A 15,478-nucleotide genomic window follows, 5' to 3' on the forward strand; every position below is an offset into this window, starting at 1 on the left:
AGGTTTTCGATTTTTCAATTTTGTATAATTTGGGTCTTATTTAACTTTTAACTAGAGGGATTAATTGATATCTCACATAATTGGTATTAAACCACATAAATTTTTAAATTAAAATATACTAAAGTATAAAATGTTAAATTTATTGATAAAAATTTTGTACTTTGATACCCTTTATTTATTTATTTTTTTAAAAAAGTTGGTACATATCACCTAATTGATTAATATTAAACTAAATCAAATTTTAAATTAAAAGATACTAAATATATAGATTTTTAAAATTAGTTTTAAAATTTTACATTCTAATTTCCTTTTAGTTCAAAATTTGACACATTTTAATATTGATCACATGAGAGGACTGTTAAACTATGTCAATCTAAAGTAAAAAATACCCAAATTGTAATAAGTTAACCAAGAGCTTAAATTGTTAAGTCAAAAAGCTAAGAGTATAAGTTGTAAAAAACTAAAATGGAAGGATACCAAAATTCAATTAATCCTTAATAACAAAAAAAAAAAAAAATCTCCACAAATTTTTTTCATACAAAAAGAGAAAGAAAAAAAAAAAAAAAAAGGAGCACTCTACTTATGGATGCTTTTGTCCATAATAGAAAAGAAAGAAGCTGAAAGATTCTGCAAATCAACCACGTTTAGCATTTCTCCGTGGAATTCTTTGTTGATGGTATGCTAGAGTGTGAGAGAGAAAGAGAAGAAAAAAAAGATTTGTTTTTTAAGTGTATTTTTGAAAGAAGCCTTTTAAAACATTCTCAGATTTTTTGTTTTTTTTGCCTATTCGTAAGAGAAAACAGCAAATTTCTTTAAAATATAGAATTTCATTATTTGTCACCAATACTATGTGATGACTATAGCTAAAAATGAAATAACAAATACTAATTGGATATATTTGATAATATATTGATTTTTGATTATTGATTTAATAAGAGGAAGTGAACACTTAAAGGTTATCCATTGAATTGCCACATGATCTATGGGGGTTATAATACCGATCTGTTACCAATGATAATAAATATTATTTTTTATAATTTTTTGAAAGAAAAAAAAAGTACAATCATAAAATTTATATCTATTAAGATAGAAAAACAAACAATCATAAATATCTTAATTATAATCACCTAAAATAAATATTTTAATTATTTAATATATAAAAACAAACAATCATTTAAGTAGTTTTAGCGCTTAAAAAAAAAAGAAAAAAAAAAGGAAAAATCTGTGTTGCAAATGGAAATCAGTATCAGTACGGCTTCATCTTTAAATATTGCTCAGCTAGCCGTGCAATGTACAAGCTAATTAGAACAAAATCAAAAAACATTCATCTTTATCCATCTCTCTCTCTCTCTCTCTCTCAATTTTACTACTAGTAGATCCATGGCTTCCGACATTATTTTCCTCCCCGCTGCAAAGCTCCGAGTGCTTGCCGAACGAATTCATCTCATTGAACGAACAAACTTAGCGGACATCCAATTTGCTTCAACAACCGAAGAAGTGGTTTATCTCCGAATCTCCAACTCCAATCTTCAATCCGTTGGGAGCATTCTAGATGCAAGTGATGCAGCAGTGACCAAGTATGCGAGCGACGCCGTTCGCCGTCCTATTGCTTCTCTCATCTTTGCTTACACAGAGACATGCCTCAACAATGCGCTGCAGATCTTCAACAACTACACTGTTCGAAAGGACAACCTTGACAAAATCACCACCCATCTCCAAAACCTTATCAAAGAATTGGATGATCTGGACACTTCCAATTCCGCCGATGTTACGGCTCTCACCGAGAAAATCGAGAAGTTCAACGAGGCTATTACCAACTACACCAAGATGACTGCAAATACCCGTGCTTCTGAAGATTTCTCTAGACGTCTCAAGGACAGCGGCATCGACTTCCCTACCTTGGTCCGAAGGTATATGGCCCATACTGCATGATCTCTTTTTGTCATATGATATTCCAATATCTACTATATACATACATACATACATATATATATATATATATATATATACCCTAACTTTATTAAGTACATGGATGGATATATGCAGGTATCAGGCAAATCTTGGGTTTTCTGGACAATTTGAAAAGCTGACAGATGAACAGAAGATATTGGTAATTAACTAACTAACCAAATAGATTTTGCATCTAAAATAGAATGTATAATGGACCGACAAGATAACATAAATATATATATATATATATATATATATATATATATATATATATGATATTGAGTATTGATAAAACTATTTACAATACACTTTCAGATTCTGAATGGTTCCATTAGTTTTAGACGGAATTACTTTCTCTCTTTTAGTTTAGACTATATTATAATTTTTGAAAAAATATAAATTGATAATTTAAATTTGTAACTTAAAACCTTATTGTGTTTTGCATTAAATTGAAAAAAATAAATTCCAAAGAAATCAAACATGCATGATTTTAATTGGATTTACAAATATATACGTATATACATGCAAATGTCCAAATTAATAAAAAAAAAGTCCAAATTAATAACCCTTCATTATTATATAGAGATATTTTTATAATATTGGTTTAATTATATGCATATAGGTGTATGATTCAATAATAGAGGCTTCAGGTCGGGGAAAAGTACTCACTCATAAAGTTCTAAAGGCAATTTCTGTGCCAGGAAGTTTTAGAAGCAATCAATTGAAAGATATAACCATTGAGGATGCTTTTGGAAAAGCAGTGCTGCTGAAGAATGCAGCAGTCATAACTTGGGATGTATTTACGGCTGAGCACCCAATCAAAGCAGTGACACGTGATGCAATTGTGATAGCAGCTAACAAAGGAGGGGCATTATTGGGAGATATAGTTTCAGCTGCCATGGTGACATTAGAGGTTGCAGAGGCATCTGCTCTGTTCGTTACAGGGGTTGGATTTGTGGTTGGCTTTGCGGCAGGTTTTATTGTTGGTCAAATTGCTGGCGCTGTTTTCGATGCAATTTTCGGCTCAGGAGGGTCTGATCCTCTGCCTAATCAAGACCAACTCTTCTATGCAGCTACTATGCCTGACGGCAAAGAGTTGGCCAGACTTATTGCCTAGACTTCGACCATATCAAATAAATAATCTAAGCTCGGTGCATGTCCAATAAAAATAAAAATAAAAATAATTGTCTACTAGACCATCCTTATTTACCAAAAAAAAAATACTAGACCATCCTTTATACAAGGAATTAATAATTTCATCTATGGATAATGTTCGGTATCTTGCTTATGTATTGTTTTGAATTGCACCAATAAAATAATTTACGTTTGAGTAACTACAGTTGCCAATTTATTTATTTTTCTATATATGCATTATTATTATTATTATAATAAAGTATTAATCATATGATCATTTTATTTATACATGTAATACTATTTGAGACTCATTAATTCTAAACGAATAATGCCATAATAAATTCAATAAGAATGTCCAATAAATTTAGACAAAACCAGGGCTTTTATAGGTTCCATTTTTTCAAATAAAAACTTTTAATATGTCATTTTATTAGATTAACTTTTTTATTTTTAAAGTTCAACCATTGAAGCAATTCAACAACTTATAATAGAATACTTAATGAGAAAATCAACTAAGTTGAACTGATATATTTAAAAATCATAAAAGAAATAATTTGGGAAAATAGTGTCCTTATTGAAAGGGGAAAACCATCCACTTGATAGGTTTCCGTTTTTATTTTTTTGTTATTATGTTTATTTTTTTCCCACGTTTCAAACTTTAAATCCTATTTCTAAACCCCCATAGTTTCCAACTAATTTTGCATGCATTCAACCATTAGAAAAGATTAAAAAAAAAAAAAAAAACTCTACAAATTCTAAAAATTTCCTAATTTGAGCTTGCGTCTTACATAAGACGCCCAAAATTGGTCCCACATGCATGTGAGAGGGAGTATGGTGCTCTTAACTGAATTTTTTCCCAAAATTGGAGTCAAATATTCATGGCGTTTGAGATAGCCAAATAGGGAAAAGGGAGGAAAATGGCAATTGAAAGTACTGGAGGAAGAATGGATTGGCTTTGCAAAATATGGATATTGATTTGATGGATATGACGGTACTTCCAGTGTATGAAATAGATGTTTAATCGGCCCCAGCAAATGGCAATAGCCTAACTTTTTAAAAAATTCTACCTATTCTCCAAAGTTGCACTTCTCTTACAGACCACAAACTGATGAGATTCATGTGGGATTGTCATGTATAGGTCTCAGTTAATTTTGGAAAATCTAGTCCTCGCAATCCAAAAAAATAGTACAAGGGTAAATATTTTTTGCAATGCATAAATAACTCTATACATCCCCTGGTGGTGTTTATTTACCAAAAAACCACGGCCAACATTTCCCCACTTTTTCTTCTTTCTGAATTTGAAAACTTATAATTAAGATAGTCTAATTTTTACCCCAAAAAAAATAATTAAGATAGTCCAAAAATAAATATAAAAAAAGAAAATATTTACCAAAAATACAAAAACACTTTGAGAGATTCCTACATTTACCAAAATACAAAATAGTTTTCTTTGTTTACTTATAATTAACAAAATAGAAATACAAAAAAACTTGGAAATTGAAGATAGACCACATCGGTAGGCACGCAAGCTTAATACCTTATCAGTTTTATTTTTTTGGTCAGGCAAACATTAATCTTATTGGCGTGGAAATCATCCACTTGATAAAGTACAACATAATTCTTCCAAAAAAAAAAACACAAAAAGAAAAGTACAAGCACACTTTTTTTTTTTTTTTTTTTTTGTTTTTTTGGTTTTCGTCGACAATGAAACTACATAACACAGTGACAAATCATAAATACTGCGTGCCTTGCACTAGCATATTTGCGGCCATCTTATTCTTACACGTACATAAAATAGTACTTAATTTTGACAAATTAAGATTATCCATTTATTTAAGACTTTTTCTTAGTAGTGACACCCTCCAAGGTCATTATTCCCACAAATTCAGGAGAAGTGCCTTCACCAATTGTCACATTCGAATGACATCCATTCCAAGTATCCTCATGCCGAGTAGATTGGCTTTCCAACAAACCTTTAATATAGTCCCAATGATCAGTTTCATAATGGTGACCTTCACGAATTTCAGTATAAGCCTACACACAAATCATAAACAATATTTTTTAGAAAAAAAAATATGAAAAATAAAATTCATCAGCAGATGCCAAGTTACTATATTATACCGTATTCTCTATTCACAAACATGGATGAAAAATCCATATTTGTTTGTTAGTTAAAAAAAAAAAAAAAAACAATTTTAATAATATTGAAATTTGTTTGTTGTTACTTACATGATTATCACCAACATAAGGAATGCCCCAAGAGAGCATCCAGTCACAGACAACATCGTTATCGTTGTAGCCGCGGTAGACGATGGCGGATTCCGAACCGGCAAACCAAGAAGGGTGGACATGGAGAAAAGCACCCCACTGCCCATTTTGAATCTTGGCAGGGTATGGAGATTCATAGATATGGCCATGCCAGTCTTTTTTGCCGGAATATGTTAAAGTGTCTCCGGTGGCATTGTAAATCATGCACTTTGCCGAGATTCCATTGCCATACTGCTCCTTAAGGCCATAGACAAAGTTTTTAGCATCCACATCTTTACCACCGGCGTTGATGTATTGGAAAGCCACTTGAGCTTTGAGTTTGCGAGTTACTTTCTGGCCTGGATAAAGTTCTTGCACAAGCTCGTCGGTCACGGGGTTTCCAAATACGTTGCCTGCCATAATTTAATTTTATCAAACTGGTAAAACAATTAGCTGATATGTTCAATGGCTTGTGAGGAAGCACCTTTTTATAATAGAACTGTACATGTGTTTTTTAAGTCAATTTGTTTATTTATTTATTTTTCATTGTGGAAATATTTATGTTTAGTCATTTGATTTATCTCAAAGTTGAATTTTTTTTTTAAGGAAATATATGTGTTAAAACCAGTGGTTAAGCTCTACGGGTTAGCTCTAAGAAACTTGACTTCTTGTTTTTTGTTTAAGTAAGAAACTGGACTCTGTATCATGTAAACGACAGTTTGTCTGTAGCTAGGCATTGTCGAAAGAAAATATTCTTTGATTCTTCTCTCTCCAATAATGTAAGAAGAAGAATTGATTGTAAATATTTTATTTTCATATTTAATTTAAAAAGATTATTCAATAGGACACGTGGTTTGTAAAATTGTTTTTCAATAGTATTATGCATAAAAATTATATATATATATATATATATATATATTACTTAATTATACATTTTATTATTATTATTTTTTTTTGAAAGAATGAATTTTTTTAAAAAAATTGTTTTTAAAAAAAAATTCAAATTTTAAACTCTAGACATAAAGAGTCATCTTTAATATGGTGTCTATCTTTTTTTTCTTATCACATCTTTGACAAAGGTGTTTAGATATGATACTATTTTGGTCGAAAAGAAAAATTCATTAAAAGCTAGAATTAGACGGATGCAAAGGCAGCAAATTGAATTCACTTGGAGGTTACCTCTTAGAGATCTCTTTGCAATGCAATCTGCTACTTTATTACAAGAATGAGAAATAAAATGAAAAATACAACTAATAAAATTATCCTTCAAGCAGTTGATATTTTTTAAAATTGTTACAAGTTTGTAGCAATTATTGTCACCGGTTGAAATCAGACCTTCCTATAAATTAGCACAATCTATTTCTATTTGGGTTGGGTCAAAACCCCTGCTTCTTCTGGCAACCATGATAGCATAATGAAGAAATTTGTAGTTGCTTTTCTAAAGTTATAAATCGTATCTTTAGAATTTAATATTAAAAGGGAAATGCCAATCTAAATGTTGGTTTTAATATCTCAAGAGAGCTTGATCCATGGACACAAAGATGCTTGCATCAATTTTGTATTATTTAGTTTCTCCTTTATTGTAATTTGATTTGAGAGCTTAAAGGGAGGTCTCTGATTGTTTTCTTTAACAGTATCAAAATTATAAGAAGCTTTTAATGATCTGTATTACATTAATAATATTTAAGAATATCTATATATGGTATAAAAATTAATATTATTTAAATTAAAATAATATAAATATATAATTAATTTTTTTCTTTATGAAAAAAAAATAAATATTTTTTTAAAAAAATCTTGTTTTTCAAGAAACTTCGCAGTAATAGATACAGCCATCGAAAATATTCTAATAATGTGACGGTTTGGAACAGAGAAAGATATAAATCTCACGTGGTGGACACCTAACATGTTAAATAATCTCGTTCTGCCGCGTGCAAGCCGTGTTTTAGACATTTTGTTTTGGCTTTCCTAGCCAGCCGACCACCCTACGTGTACTGGACCGACCAATTAAAAAAAAGGTAGGGACCAACTTCATACATGTCAGAAGAAAAAATTAATAATAATAACTGTGTGGCTGTTAGTTTTTCAGCAGTAATTTGCTTACGTCCTTCTCCTAGTTTCTGTCGACAATTGAAAGTTAATGAAACTCGTGTCCCATGAAAGGGTTTCAATAACTTATAAACCTCCAAAAACTGTTTTTTTTTTTTTTTTTTTTTTTTTTTTTTTTTTTTTAAATAATATATATACGGATAAATTATATCGTACACAAAATATTGCTCAGCTAAGAGATAAATAAAAGTCTGTAAGTTATATAATACACACTAAAATATATATATATATATAGTCTAGCTTTGTTTTTGTCCATACCTTATGGGGACCAATCGGCATGGAAGCTCATCCATTTATGACTTAACAAAATTCGACAACGTCAGGAAAAAATTAAAATCCATAAACTGAAAAATGGACCGCTCTGCATGGTAGCTTTTGTCCATTTTAGGGTCAAGGCTAGAGGACCATTATGCAAATAAATCACGTTTTGTATTTTTGTTTTTGTCCATCCTAATGCGAGAGGACCACTTTACGTTCACCCAATTAACAAGACGGACAAGATAGATATCTATTCATCGATTTGGAAGAAGTGTTAGCATGAGCTGTTAAAAATTACTAGTTGGCTGTAGCTTGATTGTATGAATATTTTGTATAGAGTAATTCTAAGAATTTATTATAATTACTATTTTGTTTTCTTTTGTATCTTTTGATACCTCCTTGCCAGGGAAGAATGATTTATTTGAAAATATTATTTGAAATTTTTTAGTGGTTCCACTTATAAATAGATAAGGCAATGCTTCACTCTTATTCGTGTTTCACATTTTTGCTCTATTAATATTTTTAATTTATCCATTGCCAGAGAAGAATGATTTATTGGAAATTATTATTTGAAATTTTATAGTGGTTCCAATTACAAATAGATAATGCAATGCCCCGTCTTTATTTGTGTCTTACTTTTTTGCTTCATTGATATCTCTAATTTATTCATTGTGTCTTACTTTTTTGCTTCATTGATATTTCTAATTTATTCATTGTATTTTAGATAATATAATATTTTTGTTCCAAATTCGATTAATTTTAAAATTCTTTCAAATCTTGAAACCAATCGTTCTAAACTATTATCGCTCCACATTTGGATGATATGGAATTGAATATCAGATAATCGTTGCCAATAAAGTAGTCTGTCCATGCCTTATATTCACCTACATTTACCATGGCAATCTCACACAGTTTCATCCTTGGTTATCACTCTCCAATTTTTTATTCATTGATATTAATTCATTTTACAGATAAACCTTGAATCCATATATACTTGTGAGGGAAAATATAATATTCTCAAAGTATTGAAGATTTGTTCTAACTATAAAATAAACAAGGATAAATCTATGTTAATAACTCGCAAAAAGATACATATACATTAATTATACATGTTTATATATGTTCAGAAGCGACAAGAAGCTAACAATTTGCTAATAGATAAGGAAAAGTGTAAATTAATTAATTTGTAGTTGGCCTTTTATGAACAAACAAATAAATCTCACGGAGTCATGCATGGTCTCTCATGAACTACTTGAAGTAAAAACATTATTCTTACAAGGCCGACCATCCATTTCCTTATATGGTGAAAGATACATGAAGTAATTTCTTGCATTTCAAGAAGCCTATTAATTAAATGCTTAATGTTTTGGTGGGGAATTAATATTGCTTCTGTCATTGGGATGTTTACACCAATTCAAACGTGTATAAGCATTTAGATCATGACAAATAAGGTTGGCTTAGTGGTAAATCTTTTCCATCTGTACACTTGAAGTCTGAGAGTTCAAACCATTGCTTCCACCTTCTTAATTTAGAAAATATTGTAATCATGGCCAAGAAAAAAAAAAGAAAAAAAAAGACTAGTCTGCTTAAGAAATTGTAAAGCATGATTATTTTTGTGGCAAAAAAATAACTCAATACCAAAAACCTATAAAAAGATATTTTCCCCCCATTTTCTTTTTTACGAATATTAGCTGTTAAAGCTTTTTTTGTACAATACAACCTGGTGCCTCCCTCAGCAAATTTAATTAATATATCAATTAACAAATTGTCATATTATATAATATAATTGGGACCTTTAAGGCATGGTTTGATGTCCATGGACCATGGCTTGAAGGTTTGGGTCGACTGGGGTGGCCTTGCCCTTATGGGTTTACCAGGTTGGGGTTAAGAGCAGGGGGGAATTTGGCCCAATACCCTCATAGGGACGAGGTTAACGATTTTTGCCCCCTCATTTGATATCTTTTTTGTTCTACCACTTCAATTTTTTATAATCCCAAAATACCCTTATATCCAAATTAAATATTTTTATTCTTTTTTTTTTCTATATTTTTTTCTTTCTTTTCTTCATCTGACTTTTCTCTTCTCCTTATAATCAATATCCAGACCATTAGGAGCCCTCTGTTTCCTTTCGCATCGGCCGAATTGTAAGCTTGGAGACTGTGCGTTTTGAAGGAGATTGTGAAGAGGCGACTCAGAGAGAAAACTGTAGGGTTTTAGAGAGCCCTAGGAGCAGATGCAGAAGCAACAGGTAGGCAACAGCGAAGTAGGAAAGCATGAGGCTCATTCGATCAATCACTGGTAATCTTCTCCTCTCCATTTTCAAATTCTTAAGCTTTTCCCTAGACATTTTATTACTTGGTTCGCTAATAATGAAATAGTTGTTTTTTTTTAAATAAATAATATATTTTAGATTGTTATAATTCAGGGCAGCGTAATTCACTGTTGCGAGAGGTGGGACGGTGATACTTCAGTGTGGTTTCAACAGAGGAATACGCAAGGAGGTACTACGCAAGCAATGTCTCTGAGTATAACACTGTTATCGGTTCTCTCACCGCGCAGAGAAGGTAGATTCTAATTTTGATTTTCTTTTTGTGGTTTTGGGATTTTTATTTTTTTTTTGGGAGAAATTGTGAAAGTTGTGTTCTTTTTTTTTTTTTTTTCTTAATAACGGTGGTGGTAGGCATTTCTTGCTGAGAGATGTGTGTGATGATATGATGCTGGATGGAGTACAACCAACCAGGGATACATTCCATTCTTTCATCGTTGGAACCATGAAAAGCTTTTGCTTGCCGGACGCTTTCTACTTTTCTGACCAAATGAAATCCATGGGTTTGATCCCTGATGTATGTATTTGTATATATATGCTTCTTCTTTTTTTTTTTCGTTTTTTTTTTCACATGGATCTGCATTAATTCTTATCTGCTGACTATTAGATTCTTTCAAGATTGGAAATTTTGTATAAAGTTACTTTGTGTTTTTTTTTTCTTTTTTTTTCCTTAGCTATTACAATGTATTGCTTTGTGTTATAGGTTACTTAAAACAACATTTTAGTTTCTTGATGTAGTGCAAATGAACTCTGTCACTGTTGACTCGAGGCCAAAGTGCTTGGTTGGTATTATTTTTTATGGTTACCCTTCTTATTCTAGAATGTATGTAGAAGAAACAAATTACTACTTTTTCTCTAGGTGATTGATGAAATAGATGGAGCTCTTGGTGATGGCAAAGGTGCTGTGGAGGTTATTCTAAAGATGGTAATTGTGTGTTTTATATTATTATTATTTTTTTGGGTCTTGTGTCTTTTCCATTATTGAATGCTACTTATTTATTAAATTTAATTGTCTGCACGCTTATTTGTGTTTTAATATAATTGTAGTTATAGTTATTTTATTACTATAATTGCTGTTGGTGATTAAATATAACTGCTTTCACTGTTATCAGTTATTGTTGTCATGTATAATTCTTGTTTTCCTTAATGTTTAATGCAAACTGTCAGTTATTGCATTTACTTCATTATCAACATGAGAATCATAAGGGAAATTTACTGTTTAAACTCCATGGTTGCACATTCTATATGTTAACAGAAACCTCCATTTCTACCGAGGGTAATATATTCAGCTATGGTGGTTTTTATTTCCCAGTGCTCATTATATTTTTCACTTTTATTTTATGTTGTTCATATAGGTTTCTGTAGATAAGAAGTCTGATACAGGGAAGGAGTATTTTCCAAATGAAGAAAATGATGAAAGTACATAGAAAGTTTATCATTCATATGGAGTTTCTTTTTCATGATTCCCTGGAAAATGGTACTTAGAAAGTTTATCATTCATATGGAGTTTCCTTTTCATGATTCTTTTCATGTAAACTAGATAGTATTTTTTGCTTATTGACAACTACTTGCTTTCTACAGGGTTCATATATTTGTTCAACCAACAGTTAATCGTGTTGTTAGCAGGTGATCCTTGACTACCATGGCTGATGTTTAATTGCTGTGACAATTTCAAGCCTTTCCATTTCTAATTTCATCTGTTTTATAGACATTTTAGATACTTTGTTGCGTTCATGATTTCTAAAATTTCCTTAGAATTTCTGATATGAAGTTAGTGAATGGAAATAGGATCTTTAGATGGAAGACTTAATTATTTTGATTATCCAATTCAATCTTCGGGACAACATATCCACTTGCATACTTACTACTTACAAGACAGTTTGATAATGACTCGCTTTGTGATATTTTTCTTCCTTTGTTGATGTCTAGACCAATAATTCTACTCTTCACAGTTTGCATATAGCATTTATTGCATATGAGGACAGCTAAGGTCTTCAGTTTTCATTATATTTATTTAATTTTTTTTTTTAGGGAATCCCTTATTTTATTAAATCAGAGATGCTTTTTTGTCAAGTATTAAAAAAAGTTAGTCATTTTTTTAGGTTGAGATTTAAAACAAAATGCTTTTGTAATTTTCCTTAATTATTTACAATAATTATTTTCTTTGAAACTTGTATGCTAAATATTGTAACTAACTGCAGATATTTCGTTTGATTTCATCCAGGTATCAAATCTGTCTCCATTTTAGTGGAGGTGCCCCGTATGCTTTTAATGCTGTCACTAAAGTTTGGCATTATACCAATTGTGGTGCCAGTTGGTGTTCGAGATTTTGACATTGATGGGGAACATTGGGTCAATTTGGGATTGATACCAACAGAGGCTTTTGTAGGAGCTGTAATATTCTCTAGGAGCTGTAATATTCTCTAGTTTTTATTCATAAAACACTTGTATAAAGATTTTGTTTTTAGTTTTTGTACATGATTCTCGTGTCAATATGATGTGTAAGGATCCAATTTCATTATTAAATTCTCCATATTATTTGATATATGGAAAAACAATAAATAAGAAGGATGATAATTTAAATGGATGGTAATTGAGTTCTCAAATATTGGCTCTCTAGTTTCTGACCTATTAAAACTTGTTTGAATGGTATGCATTGAAATGTAGTTAGTTTTAGATTGTAAAATATGGTTCCCAGCTTGCAAGCTTCTTCCAATTACTTTTCCATGAACAGCTCCATGGTAGTATGTCCAAATGAGAGTTGTTAGGAGGGAATTAATTGTGCACTTGTGGAAACTATTTAAATAAATGGATATGAAAGTGTAAAATAAATGTAACAGTTTTCCATTTCTTATCTACCCTCATTTCTCATTGACTCTCGAATAAAGTGGAAAATATTAAAACAATTTTTTTGACCATCTCTCATTTCTCATCTACCCTCATTAACTTCTATCCCTCTCTCTTATTCTCCCTGCTACCATATTAAATGAATACTGTGTGTCTTCCTCTCTCTTTCTCTTTTGTTGGTTACGTACCTTTCAGCTTTTCTTTGCATTGACGAACATTGCAGAAAATCCCAAAATCTCTTCAGTTCAGTTCACTCTCCCTGCATACCCCCAACCTTTTGTGATAACAACAAGACTGAAAATCTTCATTGTGGAGCCCATACACTTCAAAATGATGTAATTAAATTGTACGTTTCTGCAGATCAGAGTTAAAGATTACCTGGTATGTGGATATATATACATATATATATATATATATACATAATTTGGCTTTCTGATACTTCTTTACATAATTTTTTTTATCATTTATAATAATTTTTTTCCATCTTAATGTTTTGAAATCATGAACTCCCAATAGTAAACATAAATGGCTTAATAACTAAGCCAAAAAATAAATACAATATACTTCATATTAATTTTGTTAATTGATTTTACGAAAAAAATTTCCTAAAATATACTTTATGTATAGCTGATAGATAAAGTCAAAATCCAATAATGACTTAGCCTTAGCACAATACTAGCAATGAGGAAAAAGTATGAATTGGTACGAACAAAGGACGCGTTATAAACTATAAACAAAAAATTAAATATAATATTATAAAAATGAATCAAAAATGTTTTGTTTGAATTCACAAAAAGATGATATCGAGGTCAAATTTAGAGCATTAGACCTTTCAATGGATTGATTTAATTAATAAATATATATATATATATATATATATTAGCCTAAGAATAAGAATTTAATTAGTCAATATTGTATTAAAAAAATAACCTTTACATGGTCAGAAAGGGAAAACATTGACCAAATATGAAAACTCGTTTGTCTTCTCTATCCAGCAGCTAGTACCTTCTATCAGCTTTCACAGGGTGTGTTATAAATATAAATATGTGTACAGATATGTATACATTTTTCCCTTATATTGGATTCATTGTTTGTCACGTTTTGACATGATATATAAGTGCAAGTTCTATGTTGGTGCTATTTTATGTAAAACAATCCATAAATGGTTTGGAAATTTCCATTTTAAAATTACAACCTTTGTTTGTTACATACGGTCCATCAGTAATTATGAAACACTTGCTTGTTGGAAAATTTAACGGCGGTTCCATCGGAATAGTTAATTTTTCCATTTTCTAAAATCAAACCGATTGGACAATCGAATTTGTCCACTTCTCTAATGTTATTGTAAATGAATGACATGCTAAATGTAACTATATTTATGATGTTTAACAAAATAATCCACAGAACACTACATTGTCAACATTGCATCCATTCAAGCTAACGTTATGTTATGATTTAGCACATGTGCCACAGATTTGACATCTTAATCTACTTGATCCATTATGTCTGTCAAGAGTAGCTATTCTACTAGGTGTTAATATGCAACGTTTAAACAGCATTTGTACTCATTTATATAAAATGCATTTGTATTTTATCTTTACTCATTTACTGAAAATGCATTTGTATTTGTATTTAAAATGCTATTCTAATCATTTGCATTTAAAATGCTACTCCACTAGGCGTTAATAACATAATTGTTTGGCTTATTTTCTGTTCTCATTTACTGAAAATGTATTTGTATTTTTTCATTATTTTTGCTTCAGAATTATAGTTAAACCTTCCAGCAAAGATTCTACGATTGCAGAAGTAGATACTTAGTATGTTTTGAATTGGTAAACTCTTTGTGCTCAATGTCACAAATTTCAGTTTTACTGTTCTATGATGGAACATGGAGTGTATGTTCTGAAGGTACCTGGAGATACCAACGTCAAAGAACGAAGATTATACATATCAAAAGGAATTGTACGTTGGCCGAACTTGAAGATGTTGTCTACAACGCTCTTAACTTAGATTCTACACAACATCAATTAATCTTCAAGTTCATATACCATGTGTGTTTGTCATGTGAGCCGTACGTTGTGGAAAATGATGAAGACCTACAAAGTTTTATAGAAGAGTATAGTTCACACAGACCTCAAGACAGATCTCCACTTATTGTTGATGTGTTATCCAGGGTTCCAAAGAGTATTAATACTGCTAGATGTGTTGTGAATAGGATACCTACAAGTTTAGGATTTATGACTACTGCCCCACTATCTGCAGTTCCCGAGACAGCTACTTGTACCTCTGATGCCGACATGCAGTCCCCAGCGACCGAACTTCATGTGCCGGAAACTCAACCTGGATTCTCTGAAAATCAAATTTGTGAAAACAATGTGCAATCTGTGGAACATGATCATGATAATGAGCGCTTTGACATTAATGATATGAATGAATATCGTGGACATGATTATGATTAAGATGAACAATTTGAGGTTGAGGTCAACACTGATCGTAGTGAAGATGGGTTACGAGACATTTGTTGGACCCAACATTCGGGACTTTCAGCTGGTGATAGTCGACATGGTGAGTCTCCTTATGGTAGTAGTCCAATTGATAATGTGAATG

General features: G+C 31.0%; 2 protein-coding genes and 1 long non-coding RNA gene across 3 annotated transcripts; 2 read left to right on the top strand and 1 right to left on the bottom strand.

Annotated features, from left to right (window-relative positions):
• Positions 1–1,278: 1,278 nt before the first annotated feature.
• LOC107416216 (uncharacterized) lies at positions 1,279–3,284 on the top strand. Its single transcript, XM_060816179.1, has 3 exons — positions 1,279–1,910; positions 2,047–2,110; positions 2,573–3,284. The coding sequence occupies exons 1-3, from the start codon at positions 1,381–1,383 to the stop codon at positions 3,065–3,067; spliced, it is 1,089 nt and encodes a 362-aa protein (XP_060672162.1). The 5' UTR covers positions 1,279–1,380; the 3' UTR covers positions 3,068–3,284.
• A 1,317-nt stretch (positions 3,285–4,601) lies between these two features.
• LOC107416219 (23 kDa jasmonate-induced protein) lies at positions 4,602–5,797 on the bottom strand. The gene is made up of 2 exons (XM_048467203.2): positions 5,314–5,797; positions 4,602–5,118 (listed from the first exon to the last, which is right to left on the bottom strand). The coding sequence occupies exons 1-2, from the start codon at positions 5,749–5,751 to the stop codon at positions 4,918–4,920; spliced, it is 639 nt and encodes a 212-aa protein (XP_048323160.1). The 5' UTR covers positions 5,752–5,797; the 3' UTR covers positions 4,602–4,917.
• A 4,332-nt stretch (positions 5,798–10,129) lies between these two features.
• LOC125420567 (uncharacterized) lies at positions 10,130–11,502 on the top strand. The gene is made up of 3 exons (XR_007238832.2): positions 10,130–10,262; positions 10,379–10,949; positions 11,380–11,502. It is a non-coding gene; the product is annotated as an uncharacterized LOC125420567 (long non-coding RNA).
• The last annotated feature ends 3,976 nt before the right edge of the window (positions 11,503–15,478 follow it).

Source organism: Ziziphus jujuba, chromosome 4 (assembly GCF_031755915.1).
Source record: "Ziziphus jujuba cultivar Dongzao chromosome 4, ASM3175591v1".
Taxonomy (NCBI): domain Eukaryota; kingdom Viridiplantae; phylum Streptophyta; class Magnoliopsida; order Rosales; family Rhamnaceae; genus Ziziphus; species Ziziphus jujuba.